The sequence below is a fragment of the Carettochelys insculpta genome, chromosome 12, assembly GCF_033958435.1.
Source record: "Carettochelys insculpta isolate YL-2023 chromosome 12, ASM3395843v1, whole genome shotgun sequence".
NCBI lineage: Eukaryota > Metazoa > Chordata > Testudines > Carettochelyidae > Carettochelys > Carettochelys insculpta.
In genome coordinates this window covers 17,043,397-17,058,986 of record NC_134148.1, presented here as the reverse complement: position 1 = coordinate 17,058,986, position 15,590 = coordinate 17,043,397, and the positions used below count along the sequence as shown (strand labels likewise).

Below are 15,590 nucleotides of genomic sequence, written 5' to 3'. Positions count from 1 at the left end.
TCCGATAAGGACATTAGATACTCTCTTCCCCTGAAAGAACTTACAAAGAGAGTTAGGAGGAGGGTATTAGAAATTAATTTGAAAGAGAACTGATTAATCAGAAATTTACTTTGAAGGAGAACTGATTTTTGATGGAAAAATATAATTCATTATGTATAGACCAGTAGTGAAGTGTGAGACAGAAAGGCAAAGCTTGAGGACTGTATTTGCATAAATATTCCTTCTGGAATTATTGGAATACTTACGTAAAATAAGCAACTTAGTAGTGAAGTCCCGATCAAAAGCCCATTTAAATTCAGTAGGAATCAACAGGCTTTTGGAACAGGCCTTGTGGTAATAAAGATGATCTGTTATTCTTAGTTGAATTATGTTGGTGGGAACAGAGGGAAATACAAGGGCGCACAAGCTCTGTCTTCAGCAAAAAAAACATTTACCGTCGAATTATCATCAGGAGTATCTCTTCTATGCTGAGTGACATTCTAAAACCAGAACAAATGGACTACATCCAATATAAATTACATTGCAAGATTTACCTATGGTTTCAAATAATGAAATAACATTATGACAATTAAAAAACCCACTGGAATTATTTTTGAAGTCCTGACTGAGCTGAATTTTGGAAGCCTGCTTTTGACCTCGAGTGCTCATTCCTTCACCTGTCCTGTGTGTAGGGTTGCCAAAGAACAGCAGTGCAAAACCTAATTAAGTGAGATCCAGTGATTTGATCTGCAACTGGAATGAAACTAATCATTTTTTTAACCAAGCATTTTATTTTCCATTGGTTCTCTCTTGCATATCCAGATCTGTTTTATACAGTTTGCAATCAGCTGTCATAAAAGAAGGGTGTGTGAGAGTAAAACAGAGCAATCCAATCCAATTAGTATGTCATCTTCTTAGCAACTGCTCCCCAAAACAGTGCAGTAGTAGACTGCAATTAATTTAGCCTTATTTCTGTTTTTAGCTCTTTGTGTATTTCCTCAAATATAAAGCATAACTGCTTAGCATCTCACTTAAAATAACTGTCTTCTCATAAAAGTCCATACTTTCAATTTAAAAACATCAGAGCTTGTCAGGAACTGACCCAAATATAATAAGAAATTAATATTAACAAGACTCCTGTCAGACCAGCCCATGGCAGTGATGATGTAATGGCTGCATGTTGCCTTTAGTAGCACTGTTGAGAGTGGGACAGTGGACTCAAGGGCCGAGTCATTTGTTGAATGATTATGACATCACCACTCAGCTACAGAGTAAGATCGCCAGCTAGGGACCAGAAGCATCAGGGGTTCTAGAAAAGTTTTTCGAGAGGAGGTGCTGAGAGCCATTTAGTCAACTTGTAATAAACCCTGTGTGTAATGAAAAACCACTTCAAGCCATGGGGTGTAGCAGCACCTCTGGGGAGCACTGATCCCTGGAGTTCTAAAACATACACAGCTATTGATGACAGTCTTTCTGCTTACAAAGAGGTTTTATCCCTCCCATCTTCTTTCAGACAAGAATCATCCTTCTGAACTGGTGTGCCTGGTTCCTGAGGATGAAGAGACCAGGGGAAGACAAAGTGCGCCCAGCCTGTCAGCATAAGCAGCGTCGATGCAGCCTGTCAAGCGTGGATATGAACACTGTGAATGGACAGCAACTCAGTAATGGGAACATGCTCTATCTTGGATTCAGAGGGCTGGACGGTGTCCAGTGCACTCCTACCACTGATTCTGGGGTAATTTGTGGGAGGATGACCTGCTCACCAACAGAAGAAGAGACACTCCTGCACAGTGGACACCCCTCGGAAGGTGACTCCGATTTGGCTAAGATCTTGGAGGAGGTCCGATATATTGCAAACAGATTCAGAGATCAGGATGAGGAGGAAGCCATTTGTAATGAGTGGAAGTTTGCAGCCTCCGTGGTAGACCGTCTCTGCTTGATGGCCTTTTCTGTCTTCACAATTATTTGTACCATCGGTATTTTAATGTCAGCACCAAATTTTGTGGAGGCTGTGTCTAAAGATTTTGCGTAATTCTTCAAAATGTCTCTGACCCTCCCAGGTATGTTAGGTAGCAAACAGATGAGTACATGTGTTTTTTTTTTTTTTAAAAAAAGACCATGCCTTATCATGAATAGTCTCTTCCTCGGTGACCCATTTAAAACCATTAAAATATCTATAGAGGTTACCCCAGCCTGTGAGATGCTGAGGGAGCTTAATTCCCACTGACACAAGCATTTAGTCTGCAGGGTTGAGTCCACCATTTTTGAGCTATTGCTGAAGTTTCTTAGGGACAAATCAAAAAACAGTGGCAAAATGGAAACAGCCTCCTTAACTGTTTTGGCTCAGGCTCTTAGCCAATAAATGATACATGCTGTAATGGGGTAAACTCCTACAGGCTCATGTTGGTGAAAGTGACTGGTGATTGTGGGGGCCCAGGCTGTCACACCTGATTGCCAGAGACCAGGTACTATTGAAAAATCAAACCTCTGCAGAGTGTGTTATCTTGGCTCCTGAAAACTGAGGTGGCCAATATGGACAGTACCAACTTTGTGCTTCAGAGCCTGCTTCCTGTACACCCGAGTTTGAACAATATTAAAAGTTGAGGCTGAATTTTTAAAACACAGTTCCAGTGATTTATTGAGAAATTTAATTTTGGGGGGTTAGCTCCTCTGTTTTCTCCAGCAAAATAAGTAATCTTGGTGAGGTAGATGAGTTCATCTGTATTGTCGCAAACCGAAGCAAGCAGGCCTGTACCACTCTTACCCACAAAAGCTCATTACCTAATAACTAAATTGTCAGTCTTAAAGGTGTTACAGGACTGCTTGCTTTCTTTTTCCCCAGCAAAGACATTCTTTGAAATGTTAAGTTTTGATTAACTAATTTTGCTATATTCATAGCTGTTTTTTTTAATAAAAGGAAACTGCAGAATTCAAGATCCGTGTCTTTTTATTAATTACTTTGCAGGGCAGCAAAAATAACTATGTGTGTACAAACTGAAAAACACATGGCAAATCTAAAGCGAAATGAGCCATTTAAATGTTCAAATTTAATGTTTTGTCAGATTCACGTACCGCCTTTTAGATGCAGCACCATCTTTCTGTTGACTTACTGATACACATAATGGAAAGAAGACCGGTTAGCTATTTTGCTCAGTAGCTTGCTTAATGTGGAAAAAATGCTTCTTGGTATGCATAATCTGTAAATATTCACTGGAAATACTCCTTTTTAGAAAGTCGTTCTGTGGGCAAAGTTTTTTGTGCACAAATAATGAATTAGGTGCCTAGCATGTACCATTTATACCTTTCAAACTCTCTCCTTGGAATGTTAAACTTTTCAAGTGACTATGGTGCTTAAGGAAAGTACTGACTGGTAGAGACTGCTGTCCCCTGCCTACAAATCTGTACTGAAAAGTGTCCCCACACGGTCTTGCCAGTGTGGCTGAACTATAATGGGAGAGAACATGGCTGCCTTTAGGCACCAGAAATTAGTTCAGTTCTGAGATTGCCAACTAGCTACAAGCATAAAGGGAAACAAGAAGGCTTTTTATAAATATATTAGAAACAAGAGGAAGACCAGGGACAGGGTAGGGCCATGGCTCAGTGAGGAGGGAGAAACAGTAATAGGGAACTTGGAAATGGCAGAGATGCTTAATGACTTCTTTGTTTTGGGCTTCACTGAGAAGTCTGATGAAGGAATGCTCAACATAGTGAATGCTAGTGGGAAAGGGGTAGGGTTAGAAGTTGAAATAAAAAAAGAACAAGTTAAAAATCACTTAGGAAAATTAGATGTCTGCAAGTCACCAGGGCCTGATGAAATGCACCCTAGAATACTCAAGGAGTGATAGAGGAGGTATCTGAGCCTTTATCTATCATCTTTGGAAAATCATGGGAGACAGGAGAGCTTCCAGAAGACTGGAAAAGGGCAAATAGAGTGCCCATCTATAAAAAGGGGAATCAGAATAAGCCAGGAAACTACAGGCCAGTCAGCTTAACTTCAGTGCCAGGAAAGATAATGGAGCAGGTAATTAAAGAAATCATCTGCAAGCACTTGGAAGGTGGTAAGGTAATAGGAAACAGCCAGCATGGGTTTGTAAAGAATAAATTTTGTCAAACTAATCCGATAGCTTTCTTTGATAGGATAATGAGCCTTGTGGATAGGGAAGAAGTGGTAGATGTGGTATACCTGGACTTTAGTAAGGCATTTGATGCTGTCTCTCATGATATTCTTATCAAAAAACTAGGCAAATACAATTTAGATGAGGCTACTATAAGGTGGGTGCATAACTGGCTGGATAACCGTACCCAGAGAGTAGTTCTTAATGGTTCTCAATCCTGCTGGAAAAGTATAAAAAGTGGGGTTCCGCAGGGGTCTGTGTTAGGACCGGTTCTGTTCAATGTCTTCATCAAGGATTTAGCTATTGACATAGAAAGTACGCTTATTAAGTTTGCAGATGATACCAAGTTGGGAGGTGTTGCAACTGCTTTGGAGGATAGGGTCATAATTCAAAATGATCTGGATAAATTGGAGAAATGGTCTGAGGTAAACAGGATGAAGTTTAATAAGGACAAATGCAAAGTGCTCCACTTAGGAAGGAACAATCAGTTTCACACACACAGAATGGGGAGAGACTCTCTTGGAACAACTACAGCAGAAAGGGATCTAGGGATTATAGTGGACCACAAGCTAAATATGAGTCAACAGTGTGATGCTGTTGCAAAAAAAAAAAGCAAACAGGATTCTGGGATGCATTAACAGGTGTGTTGTGAACAAGACATGAGAAGTCATTCTTCCGCTCTACTCTGCGCTGGTTAGGCCTCAGCTGGAGTATTGTGTCAAGTGCTGGGCACCAGAGTTCAAAAAAGATGTGGCGAAACTAGAGAGGGTCCAGAGAAGAGCGACGAGTGATTAAAGGTCTACAGAATGTAACCTATGAAAAAAGGTTGAAAGAATTGGGCTTGTTTAGTTTGGAAAAGAGAAGATTGAGGGGCAACATGATAGCAGTTTTCAGGTATCTAAAAGGGAGTCATAAGGAGGAAGGAGAGAACTTGTTCTTCTTGGCCTCTGAGGATACAACTAGAGGCAATGGACTTAAACTGCAGCAAGGGAGGTTAGGTTGGATATTAGGAAAAAATTCCTAACTGTCAGGGCGGTCAAACAGTGGAATAAATTGCCAAGGGAGGTTGTGGAATCTCCATCACTGGAGATACTTAAGAACAGGTTAGATAGATGTCTATCAGGGATGATTTAGACACTACTTGGTTCTGCCATTGGGGCAGGGGGCTGGACTCAATGGCCTCTCGAGGTCCCTTCCAGTCCTAGTGTTCTATGATTCTATGAAATTGATGCCAGTTGTGGTGAAAAGTTTTTACTGAAGTGGACAGTAGTTTGATCACCCATCTAACTTCTCAGACAGCTGAAAGAGCAATGGGATAGAAACCACTTTTATTATATCGATTGTAGCTGGCTTTGAGTGCCAGACCTACAGTCGGCTGGGCTGGAGTGGTGAAAGGGGGCTCTGTAAAGTCCTCTCGACAGAGTGTGCATGTGAGGGTTCTTCTGGCATGCTGGAAGGTGCAAGGGCAAAGTGGTTAGCGCCCCTGATGCTGTGCCACTTGAAGTGGAGCACAGAATCCTGCCTATAGTAGCTAGAGCTGAGCAAATAATTTCTGTTGAGTTAGTGTAGTCTCTTTAGGTTTTGATTTGACCACAAGGAAATCAGTTTCTCGACTGTATTTATTCAGAATTAATCACTGACTAATTCCTGGTTTATCGGCAGTTCACTATATGAATTCACAATCTGAAATTGGAATGGTTAGTTTGATTGGAAACAAGTCGCATGGTCTGATTTCAGGAATTAGGCTCCACCAAGCTGCTTTCTAATGCAAATAGTTTTGTTCAAGTTGAAAATGTCAGTATTCAATACCCCTAAACAGTCACTTAAAATGTGCTCCTTCCCAAACATTCCTCCTAGCCAATTCACCTCTTAGCATATTTATCAGAAGAGAGAACAAATGCAGGAATCAAATTTAGTTGAGTATCGGTGGAATATATTCCCCAAGAGATTTGCTCACCTACTTCTAGGCCTCAAAAATCTTTACCAATACTGTGATCTATGCCCTCCTTCTGACAAACATTTCTAAGGCAATAATTTTAGAAGTATTTTTAATTGCTGGATGTTGATATAATTTTTGGTAACATGGAGGTAGAAATGTTTTGTCAGACTGCACTGCTATGTGTGAAATAGAATTTAGAGCAGGTATTTTACCACTGATGTTTCACACTATTAACAATAGGGCCTGACAACTTTTTGGTAAGATGCCAGCATCCGATCTACACTACAGCCTCATTCACTGCCAGCACAGAAATGCACCAATGTTATGAGTCCTAATTTGCCTGCTAGACAAATACTGCCATTTCATACCAAGATAGCTGCCAGCAATTATAACAGTACATTTTTATTTTATTGCATGAAGATGCTGCTAAACATTTTAAATTTCCAGACTGCTGGTCTGAGCAAAATAGATGAAATTTTCTTTCCAAACTGTAGGCATTATATGTACATGTGCTAAAAGCTAGTCTGATCTAAATGCAGGGGGAAGTACACTTAAAACCCAATGCATGAAGTTGGGAATGAAATGCTATATACCATACGTGTATATAATATGTAGAAGATATATATTGGTACTGCTCTGTTACGATCTTACACTGTGGTGAGGGAATTCTGCTAAATACTAGAGCCACAACTTAGTTATGACTTGTCTGGCAGACAGATTAAAAAGCTCACATTAGAGCGCTGACATAATGTACAATATTACAATATAATGGACGTTACTTTCTCTGTTTTTATATTGAATACGAAACTTTTTTATTATTTAAAAATAATTGTCGTTATGCCAAAAATCAATTCAAACCATAAATTGAAGTTAATACTTTTAAAGAAAGATAAAATACTTAAACAATATTTAAAATAGTAAATTATTTTGTATGGGTTTTAACAATAGTGTGTAAAGGTTTTTCTAAAGGATTCTTGAAGTTTGTGTTGAATGTAGCTGTCGGGTTTAATCTCAGATCACATGTGACTGCTCCACTTTTTACTTTGTATTGACAAAAAAAAAACTCAAAGCCCTGAGTTAGTTTCTTTTTGCTACCCTATTTTTAATAAGAAACTACTTACAGCTCCAAATAGAAAGAGATAATGCATCCACTAACTATTGTTTGTTATACAAGTAATGTGACACCTTTTTGGTCCAGTCAAATAAACATTTTAGATCAAAAGGGCTTTGTTTTGTTTCTTCCTCATATTTCATTGATCAATACATTTACACACCCAAATAACTGAAATAAAGGTTCTCAGGATGGGAATTTCCTGAGCTGTTTCTTCAGCCCTGTTCAGCAAACAACTTAAGTGATGGCCTTCTGCACTGTGGTAACCATAACCATGTAAGTCCTACTAAGGCTACGTCTACACGTGAAGCCAACATCGAAATAGGCTATTTCGATGAATAACGTCTACACGTCCTCCAGGGCTGGCAACGTCGATGTTCAACTTCGATGTTGTGCGGCACCACATCGAAATAGGCGCTGCGAGGGTACGTCTACACGCCAAAGTAGCACACATCGAAATAAGGGTGCCAGGCACAGCTGCAGACAGGGTCACAGGGAGGACTCAACAGCAAGCCGCTCCCTTAAAGGGCCCCTCCCAGACACAGTTGCACTAAGCAACACAAGATACACAGAGCTGACAACTGGTTGCAGACCCTGTGCCTGCAGCATGGATCCCCAGCTGCCGCAGAAGCAGCCAGAAGCCCTGGGCTAAGGGCTGCTGCCCACGGTGACCATAGAGCCCCGCAGGGGCTGGAGAGAGAGCATCTCTCAACCCCCCAGCTGATGGCTGCCATGGAGGACCCAGCAATTTCGACGTTGCGGGACGCGGATCATCTACACGGTCCCTACTTCGATGTTGAACGTCGAAGTAGGGCGCTATTCCGATCCCCTCATGAGGTTAGCGACTTCAACGTCTCGCCGCCTAACGTTGAAGTTAACTTCGAAATAGCGCCCGACACGTGTAGCCGCGACGGGCGCTATTTCGAAGTTAGTGCCGCTACTTCGAAGTAGCGTGCACGTGTAGACACAGCTTAAGGGAGCTGAAATGGGATATATGACTTTAGATGGGGCCTCTAGATGGCGAGGAGAAAAATCTATCAACTGAAAACAGCCACATTCTTGCAATTGTAAGGTTTTCTGTGTTGGTTACATAGAAAGAATATTGTACTGAGCAGCTCAAAGAGCATGTGATTTATGTAGAAAATTGAATCCGTGACATATCCATGGGGAATAGTAACTGAGAAGTAGCCTTGTTAGTCTGTAGTCTAACAAAACAAACCAGCAGTCATGTGGCACTTAAAAGACTAACAAAATAATTTATTAGGCGATGAGCTTTTGTGGGCCAGACCGGAAGAAGTGGGTCTGTCTCACAAAAGCTCATCACCTAATATATTATTTTGTTAGCCTTTAAAGTGCTACATGACTGCTGGTTTCTATCCAGGGGAGAAAAACTGTACTCGGAGCTATGGTATGGGAGCTATTCTGTTTATATCATTCCTTTCCTCCCCAGTTCTTAATATCTGGTGTTAGGCTCTGATTTGCAACATCATTACAAAAAGGGATGCATAATTTTATCTTATGTGGTCACCAAGAAAAAAAAAGAAGAAGATGAAGAAGAAGAAGAACCACCATGTGGCGGTAGATTGCAGGTACCAGATGGGGATGGTTCAATGAACATGAGTTTTGGCAATGCATATGCAGGCAAGCAACGGTAGCAGGTCACAAACACATACACTTTGTTACATTTGTACAGTAGAAACCCAGACATACTAGTTCTTTTAATGTATTATAGATGAGGAAAATGAGTCATTATAAAGGATACATTGACCATAACAGGAGTAAGAAATCTGAGGGAAGACAAAAAGGCATAGATAATACTTTAAAAAGTTCTCCAATCCTATACCAATCTTTTCTTTATTTTTGATGCTCAAGATAGGAAAACAGAACAGAACAGATCCTGTACCTGGCATTATAGCAGCTCTAATGTGATCCGACATGATCCTACATGTCTACATTCACAAGAGAAGACTTTTTGCTGTTATTTCACCTTTAACATGGCCGCTGCTCTTTAACATACATATGTAAATTACACATACAACCATAGAAAAAGACCTAGGAATCTATCCCTCGTTTACATAGGATGCCAGCTACAGGGACTAAATGTCCCATCAGCTCAAGCCATCTCTTGCCTGACTCTAGAATAACACACACCATCCCTTCTAAGGGTACCAACACTGCAAAAACAAACCACAGCAGGTGTCACAGAGCCAAGACCAAGTGATGGGTCCCAAGTTATGGCTGGGGCCCAGATTCTGAAAGCCTCTCACTCTGTGTGTGTGTGGGGCGGGGGGGGGGGCAAGGTTTTTCACTACTATTTTTAGGCCTATAGCATGAATCATGTGATCCAAGCTCTGTTGGTTTTAGTTTTCTACAGGTGTAGCTGTATCATCATAGGCAAACTTTTACTATTAGGCTGGGTCTACACACCGCACTGCTGCCCGCAAGGTCATGCAAATGAGGGCACTCAACAACACAAAGGGATGCTTATTTGCATAGTCACATGCCTTGTTTAAATAGTTGTGTGCGATCACTATATTGGCAGAGGCGTCTGTCATCACAAAACAAGCTGTGTGTGTGTGTGTGGGGGGGGTCTGCTGACCACCCCCCCCCGCAACGTCAACAGCCCTCTTATTCCTCATTTTTTTTTCCAGCAGTAAGGGGTTGTCAACCAGGTGAGTTTTGGTGGACAGAACCCCAAGTACACGGCCTGTTTTGTGACAACAGAGGCCTCTGTCAGGACAGCAATCTCACAGGAATATGCAAATGAGCAGCCATTTGCATTGTCAAGTGCCCTCATTTGCATGACCCTGCTGGCTGCAGCACACTGTGTGGACACAGCCTTACAATTGCAGTCACCGATACGACTAGAGTTATATGCAACAAAAACTGAGTTCATTAATGTTCATTTGGCCGATCAAAGGTGGAACAGGTCAACGGTTTTCAAGCAATTTCTGCTCACGGCCTCTCAGTTGCAGCTTTCTCACATGTAACTTATTGGGGTCCCAGAAACACATTGATTTGCATCTGTTTAGGAAAAAAAACAAAAACGGGATGTTGAACAGTTTGCTCCAATGCTGAGCTAGGCAAATTATTACTAACCTTTTGTAAACTAACACAGCACCTTTTTGTGTCACTTTGGACCATGTACATCTTGTTGACAGGTTTTTCGTCAAAGAAAAGATTGTCATGAAAGCCATCTATTGACTATACCACTTATTTCTTACCATATGGGTTTTACAGGATCTGGGCCAAAACTCATTAAAGTCAATGGCAATCTATCAATCCCAGTGGGACAGGCCCACAATCAGTACAACTATGCCAGTAGTTATCGCTTACCCATTGTGCTGGCCTATTGTAAACATGGACAAGTAGGCGGCAATAGCTTGTTATTACTTGAAACTCAGAAACCAAAAAGCTGTGCGTATCTGATTCCCAAACTGTGAGATATGCTGACATTTCTGAAGCCGAATTAAATTAGTCACCACATGCCAACAAATTACACGTAGCTGCTGAACAATTAATGATACATCGTTACAATATCAGTGCATTTTTGTCGCACATGCACGTTTCCCATCTTTCCCTGATCCAGTGGTATTTTCTGCTGTTATAAATAAACATATTTAAATAGAAAAAAGAAACTTTAGCACGAACGAATCCTGTCTGTGCTATTTCTGAACCTGCCTGCTCTTCCACAACCTGTAGCTCAGGGCAATCATGTACACTGGCATCGGTTGACCATTAGACTGCAACCACTGTGCGAAATTCTCCTCTCACTGCTGTGGGAAGGAAGCCTACACAGCGGCTCCGCTGGTGCTTGTAGGCAGAACAAAATGGGAGCGGTGCTGTGCTTAAAGCAACTCTTACCCCAACGTATGCAGGTGCAACGACATTACAACCAGTTTAGTGGGCACAGTGTCTGGCTCCAGGACTAAGAGTGGTGTTTAAGGTTTTGCTTTGCAGGAATTCATCATCTAACATCAAAGGAAACTTGAGAGTGGTGGGCAGTGGTGTACATCTAGTCAGGAAGAGGTCACAGCTAGACCTGCTGGAGGATTCACTGGATAAACACAGGTCTGTCTTTCCCCCATTGTATACGACCAACTGTACAGAAAAGCTGGGCTTCATCTGTACCTAAATGGAGCCAGCTTGCTGGCATGGAAAATTAACAAGAGTGTAGAGGAGTTTTCAAACTAAAGGCTTGGCTAAAACTGAAAGGCATGGAGAAGCAGATGGTTTGGACCCACACTTCCCTTCAGAGAGAATTTATTAAAGGGGACATTTTATTCTAGCAAAGGGGAGAGGCTAAACGTTGATAAAAGTAGAAACTGAAGAGAAACAATCAAATGGAAAGAGTCCCAATCAATTACATCACATGAAGGCAGACAAGTAAACACTGACAAATTTTATAGGTGTTTGTATGCAAACACTACAAGTCAGTGTACCAAACATATAGGTAAAGTAGGTTGTGCTGGTGTGGGAGTGGCATTACATGTGGGGGAAAAACAGAATTAAATATAGTTAAAGCAGTAACTGACTCAAACTGTGCCTAAGCTCCATGCTAGAGTAAGATGAATACAGCAGTAAGAATACACTTGCAACCAGCTGGTGATAAGGAAATGCTAACGGAAGCTACAAAACCCAGGAAATATACTCATAATGCTGGGTGATTTCCACTATTCCTGCTCCCTGACTGACTCGGTAACGTCACCTCGGAAAGAGATGCTCACATAAATTTTTTGGATAGACTGGCTCCTGAAGCAGTTCATCCTGGAACCCACAAAGGGAGAAGCAATTCTCCTCTAAATGGTGCACAGGGGCTGGGCCAAAAGGCAAATACAGATTAACGACTTTTTAAGAGCTACTGCATTGTTGGAAGGAGGGCACCACACAAAATGAAGAAGCTAATTAAATGCAAGTGAAAAAGATGTGTCACAAGAGTGAAAGGCTTACAAATTGTGTGGCTTTTTTTTTAAACCCCCACCTAAATAGAGGCCCAAACTAAATGTATAGCCCAAACTAAATAAAAAAGAACAGTAAAAGGCCTAAATAAATGCAACCAGGCTAAACACCAGAGCAAAGGAGATAGCCAACGATTAAAAAGACAAGGCATCCTTTAAGAACTGGAAGGCAAGTCCTACAGAGGACAATAAAAAGGAGCATAAACTCATGAAGGTCAACAGTAAGCAATAGAAAAAGTACGAGCAATTTTTTTTTTAAAGTACATCAGACACCTGCCAAACCAATCAGTTGGGCCACTGGATAACTGAAGTGCCAGAGAAACATGCAAAGAAGACAAAGCCATTGTGGAAACACTACTTGAATTCTTTGCATTTGTCTTCATTGCAGGGGCCATACCTGAGTCATTCTTTTTAGGTGAAAAATCTGAGGGACTATCTCAAATTAAGGTATCATTAGGGAAGATTTGGAACAGATTGACCAACTAAACCGTGATGACACACCAAGACCTGATGGTATTTACCCAAGAGCGCTGAAAGAACCATCATGTATGGCCGTTTGATGGAATCCTCGCTATGGACCAGAACTGCCATTGCTTTCAATGTGATTGCTGTGCATTGTTCAAGGGATGTATGTAGTCTAAAGAATGGTGGAACATTGTTTTGGTGGTGGGGGTACTTCCGGCTCTTAAAACTCAGCCAGCCATTCAGCTGATGGCACTACATATCTACAGATACAGCCTAACACTTAATAAATTACGTTTTTTGGTGTTAGTAAAACATATTTAAAAGGTTTAACCAGCTGCTTGGCTTTCATTCAATAAACTGGAAGCAGCCTCTAGTTTGCTTTTGCTTAAGTGTAACATGGCATGCAATGCCAAAAGGCCAACACAGATAACAAGGCACTAAATAAACATCATGAAATTTGCTACAAAAACACTATAGCAACTGACAACCACTTCCCTAAGAGGTTTGCAGTTACATTCATTTTGCCTGGCACATTACCATGCCATCCTGCAGTAATTTTTGACTGCTGGCAGAACGGATGGATTGGGATGTTCACGCTCCCTTGAAGCAGCACAATTATTTTCAGCTCGTGGTCTGTCTTTTTAGAAAGCGCCTCGTCCATTTGAAGTTGCTTAGCAGATTGCCCTATGAACCCAATGGAGCCCGCCCTGTCAGAAATTTCACTACAGGCTTCCCAACACCCATTGTTAGCGCCAGTATTCTCACCCATGCTGTACTAGCATGAAGTGCCTTTATTTTCTCGTGCCTTTTCTGCAATTCAGTAGAAATGGTCCCATCTGCTGTTTGCAGCAGCAGGGAAACCACAGTGCAAGATACAAGAGTGCTTCATCCCTTCCCCTACATGGGTGTAAAAATCAAGAATGCCCCCACTGACGCTACGGAGGTACACTTGGGTAAACACAGAGGAAATCAGAGGAGAATTAGGGCCATATGTCACAGCTCCTCATGTAGGTGGCTGTACAATTAACCAGTCCTCCCACCTTCCCATTCTCACTCCTGTTGGCCTCAAAAACAGTGGACATTGTACCATATCCTTCCCTCAGGACCCAGCTGTCACAGCCAATGACAGTCATTTTTAGCAGTACCAACGGAGATTGGAACTCAGCTCCTTGTGAGTAAAATAGACGTACTGGATGAGCTACAAGCTCATTTTTGAAGCCTATCTTTAACTTACCAAGTTTGAGTCTGTTTGGCTAAACTAGGAGTTTAATAACCTGTGGCTCTTTAAGGACTTCATTGTGGTGCCTTACACTCTAACTGTAAAGTAAAAAAAAAAAAAAAAAATCCCCTTGATTATTTTGGATAAAGAGTGAACATCCTGCAGTAAACATGTATTACATTACAAGTCATTGTGTGTGCACTCGTCTTAAAATAGGGGTTATATTCACATGCACTGTGGCTCTTGAATTACTGAGTTTTTTTATACTGAATTAAACATAAGGTTCTGCTGGCTATTTTGGTTGCTGACCTCTAGGTTAAAGTCTTGTGGTCATCTTACATATTTCACTTTTTAAATCTTCTCCAGTCTATCAGTTTTTGGGGCGGGGTCATTGTGTATCAGTTTCCTTTTGCACAGGACGGTGTGTGGGGCCAATTTTCATTACCACCAGTAGAAGTTACACTACTATGTAGCAGCACAACAAGCTAGATACTTTCACCTAAGCGTTCCACTCATTTGTGATGAGTTGAACCTTCAGTGGTTTTTTTTTTTTTTTTTGGTGCAACCCCACAGACTGCCTAATTGGTTTGGAAAAATCATCTGTGTCAGGGAGCGCCAGGCATTTTTTCCAGGTAATTCACAGCCTTTTCCTGCAGATGGTAGCAACACTGAGTTCTCATTCTCTTAAGAAAAACATTGGCCATTCCTTACAAGATATTTTGAGAAAAACTTGTCTTTGTGCTAATTAAAGTATATGCCTCTGCCCCAAATCCATTTTTTTGTTAAATTTAGGTGTAATGGCTCCATCCACACTAGAGAGTTTTTGTAGACAAAACTTGCGGTGCATCTACATGCAAAATGTGTAGATGAGATCTGTTGACAGAAGTTTTTGCCGGACCATCTCTTCCGATGGTAACTTCTGTAAACAGATGCTTCTACTGTAGAGCTAGCTAATGAGTGAATGCAATGGATAATGTTTTGCAACTTATCCAAAGTGCAGCAATTACTACAGGGTTTCTACAATATTTTGCTTTCCTCCATACGCAGGGATAAAATTCATCAGTAGCTGTTGTCCCATATCAGTGTTAGCAGACCAACACACACACACAAAAAAGAGAGGAATAGATTCCTTTAAAGAAGCTGGTGAACATATATTTTCATCATAACAGTAATTATGTCACATCATTTCTGGAAATGAGTGAGTATGGACAGAGTGGTCTGCTGGGAGACAGCATAATTGATATGTCCAGGTAATGTGAGGTAATAATCTAGAAGGATAGTGGAAGAGGGGAAGTAATTCTGGCTTTTCTACTGCGTCTGGCTATTTTTGCCTTTGTAGCTAGACTAGGTGGGGGAAACATTATACAAAATTGAAAACTTTTGTTAAAAAAAAAAGAATGCTTTTACAGAAGTGTGTGGCTGTGCTTGGAAAATGAATCTTACTGTTAAATCATGAGCCCTTAATTTAATTTGAGTGCAGCTCTTATTTGTACAAAGTACACTGGTTTATTGACTTGGAGTATGTAGTGAGTCAGTATGGCCTCCTGCTGACTCAGAGGCAGAGGAGGCTGCGCAGAAGGGCAGGGCCTAGGGCTAGAAGAGCCAAGGGCAGGGCTCGGGACCCATTAAAGCCTGGGAGTCTAGGCAGGGAGGAGGCGCCTGCGTGAGCTCCCCGGTGCTAGGGGCAGAGGGCTTGTTGCTGGCCGGCCGGGCCGGAGGAGCAAGCCCCCAGCGGCCCCGAGCAACCACGGAACCAGATGCCCCAGGGGGACTACTTGGACTTCCTAGACCTGCCAGGACCTGC

At 41.6% G+C, this 15,590-nt stretch overlaps 1 protein-coding gene across 1 annotated transcript in view; it reads left to right on the top strand.

The window, feature by feature from the left end:
* The window catches only part of CHRFAM7A (CHRNA7 (exons 5-10) and FAM7A (exons A-E) fusion), an 81,026-nt gene extending 73,768 nt beyond the window's left edge, over nt 1–7,258 (top strand). Inside the window, exon 10 of the mRNA XM_075006766.1 lies at nt 1,493–7,258. Within this exon, the coding sequence (XP_074862867.1) occupies nt 1,493–2,011 (519 nt within the window). The 3' untranslated portion in view covers nt 2,012–7,258. The remainder of the gene's footprint in view (nt 1–1,492) is intronic.
* Nucleotides 7,259–15,590: the final 8,332 nt, after the last annotated feature.